This window comes from Arachis ipaensis, chromosome B05, assembly GCF_000816755.2.
Source record: "Arachis ipaensis cultivar K30076 chromosome B05, Araip1.1, whole genome shotgun sequence".
Lineage (NCBI taxonomy): Eukaryota > Viridiplantae > Streptophyta > Magnoliopsida > Fabales > Fabaceae > Arachis > Arachis ipaensis.
Genome location: NC_029789.2, coordinates 2,215,665 through 2,218,357, shown reverse-complemented (window position 1 = coordinate 2,218,357; position 2,693 = coordinate 2,215,665). Strand labels below are relative to the sequence as shown.

Sequence of the window (2,693 nt, the reverse complement as noted above, 5' to 3'; positions counted from 1 at the left end):
ATCTGTTTGAAAAGCTTCAAAAGTTACTTTGTTGAGCTTTTAAGTTATGAAAAATAATAGTATTAATGTCTGATGCAATTTTTAAAATAAAATTATAGTTTTTTATGAAATTATTCAAGTGCTTATGAAAAAGTCAAAAAAATGACTTTTTTCATAATAAAATTTTTTTTTTATCACATTTCTTTTAAAATAAAGACTTTTAAAACTAAAAAATCAAATACAAAATAACTTATTTATAAATTATCTTTAATATAAACATTTATTATTTAAGCTATTTTTTTAAAATAAATTTAATTAAACTGTTAGAACCTTTAGTGTTGTAAACCAAACATCTTATATACAAGCAAATATAGAAAGATTTGTCTATGATGGGAAAAAAAAGTTAAACTTGTCCTTCAAGGACCAATATTAAAAATGTCAAGCTAGTGGTTCAAATAAATTTGTGCTGATATTATTTTTTTTAATTTTGCTCCACAAGAATTAAAAATTGAATCAACGAATTATAGCTCAAATGACATAATCTTTCCATACTCAATTAATAAATTGCGGGTTCGAGTCTTCTATCTTTGGTAAAAAAATAAATAAAAATGGAAATGGATAATTATGCATGATTTATTAGATTTATTGTTTAATTTTCAAAAATTTTTGAAGTCCTTAAATGGAAATGGATAATTATGCATGATTTATTAGATTTATTGTTTAATTTTCAAAAATTTTTGAAGTCCTTAAATACGTAGGAGTGATGATGAATATGAAGAACTTGACCACGATAATGACAAAAAAAAAAATGAGCACAAGTAACTTTAATGGCTATTAAACCATATTTTTAAAACTAAACTCAAAGAATTTATCTTTTGATTCTGTGGAACATGTGTGAGTGAGAAAGTTTAGAACTTTCTAATGAGGGAAGAAGAACTTGAAAAACAGAGATGAATAGGAGATGTAGGTATTTAACGGTTTATTGAGGAAAAATAATGATGGTGCAGACATGTCCCTCTCATTGCAGTGTCCTAGTTCTGTTGTACCCTCACCTCTTGGTTGGGAATTTGTGTCCTAAAAAAAACAAGGGATAGAAGAATGGAGAATGATGGTGATTGATGATCTTGATTGATGATGCAGCTGTTGCCATGGTCGTTTCTCTTTCTTCCAGCTTATACTAATTACCACCTCTCTCTCCAATTAATACCAAAAAAAAAAATATAATCACAAAGCAGCCCCATAATTAGACAAAAATTTAAAAACTATCCTGGTCCTAAGGATCAGAAAATACTTTCTCCATGCTAAAACCCTCCCACATAGAAATCCTCAATTACAAACGGGTAGCTAGAAAACCAAGCACATCATCTTCAATTTCAGGAAACATCATAACAACTATAAATAAGGGATTCAGCACCAACAAACATTCATAGTATCATAAATATAAATTATAAATAATCATGAAACAAGACAACTGAATATCATAACCTAAGTATCACGTTGTAAACATCATAACAATTGTGCGCTTCACATAAATATCAAACCAAAAAGATAACAGATTCATTGAAAATTGAAAATTGAAAACTGATAAATGAATTTACAATCTTCGAATATCATAGATTGTACTACAAAACTAGAATGGGAGAGGTAGATAGTTCCACCTTAGAACCCTAGCTTGGTGCGGCGCCAGTGCCTGCGCTTCGCATTATACCTGAAAAGAACACACAGATACAACAACAGCATCAGTATTTCCGAGATTCTGATGAAGAAATAAACAAATAAATTTGAACGAAAATGAAAACTATGAACCTGATGGTATTGTCCGTCCTCATGCGGATCCAGTAAGGAATTGGCCTGTTCTGCCTCATCTTCTTGCCCAGCTTCTTCTTGATCCTAAAAGTCTTGTGTGAAGGCTGCACAGTAAATTAAGAACGATCAAACATTGAATCAAACAGAAGAGCAAGGAGCTTGCAAGAACTACAACACAGAAAAGAAGAAACTATTGTCTGTTTGCTGAATCTTACCATTTTTTAGAACCCGATGAGTTGCTGGCAACGAAACCCTAGAATGAATGTGGTAGCAGTGTGGAGAAACTTATAGGCCCATCTAACTTGTAACTGTTTGGGCCCTGGAGTCCATTGTTGGGCTTAGCTAGTAGTGTACTAGCCCAGTTCAAAATAAATAAAAGTTCTAGCGAAATAAAAAATTGATTTGAGATTAATTTATGAAGTTTTCAAAGTGGATAAATTTTTATTTAATAAGGTCAACAAGCAGGGACAGACCTAAGGGGGTGAGTAGTGGCCCGGCCCCGACCTCGGCCCCTGCAGAATTTTGAAAAACTATATTTATATATGAGATGTGTTTAAAAAATAAAAAAATATTATGTAATTTAGTAATTTTATATATATTATTTTTTACTATGTGATGAATTTATGTCTTAATTATTTAATTCACTAATATTTTTTACTTAACTAATTTAATATCATACCCTCAAGTCTTTGTACCTTTTAAATTAGTTTTTATATAATAATCTCTATATTTATTTTAAAAAAATTATTTATTTATTTATATTAACATATTTAACATTTATATTATTATATTAATAATGACTTACGTAGTTATATTTTGGTAATCACATTATGTAATTTAGATATTCTTTTCTTATAAAAAATACTTATTTTATTCTAAATTTACGTTGTTGAAAGAAAATTTTTTAT

At 28.9% G+C, this 2,693-nt stretch overlaps 1 protein-coding gene across 2 annotated transcripts; it reads right to left on the bottom strand.

The window, feature by feature from the left end:
* Positions 946-2,123, bottom strand: LOC107642426 (60S ribosomal protein L39). 2 transcript variants are annotated; one of them, XM_021122798.1, is made up of 4 exons: positions 2,001-2,123; positions 1,786-1,889; positions 1,638-1,687; positions 946-1,371 (listed from the first exon to the last, which is right to left on the bottom strand). In XM_021122798.1, the coding sequence occupies exons 1-3, from the start codon at positions 2,001-2,003 to the stop codon at positions 1,639-1,641; spliced, it is 156 nt and encodes a 51-aa protein (XP_020978457.1). In that variant the 5' UTR covers positions 2,004-2,123; the 3' UTR covers positions 946-1,371; position 1,638. The 2 variants fall into 2 exon arrangements, with proteins under 2 accessions (XP_020978457.1, XP_016201263.1); XM_016345777.2 differs by having other exon boundaries at positions 1,192-1,687.

Bases quoted from the DNA above. Each gene is read 5' to 3' on its own strand.
- LOC107642426 (XM_021122798.1), bottom strand. The intron at 1,688-1,785 runs GTTCATAGTTTT...TGTTCTTTTCAG, and splicing joins AGGACGGACAATACCATCAG to GTATAATGCGAAGCGCAGGC.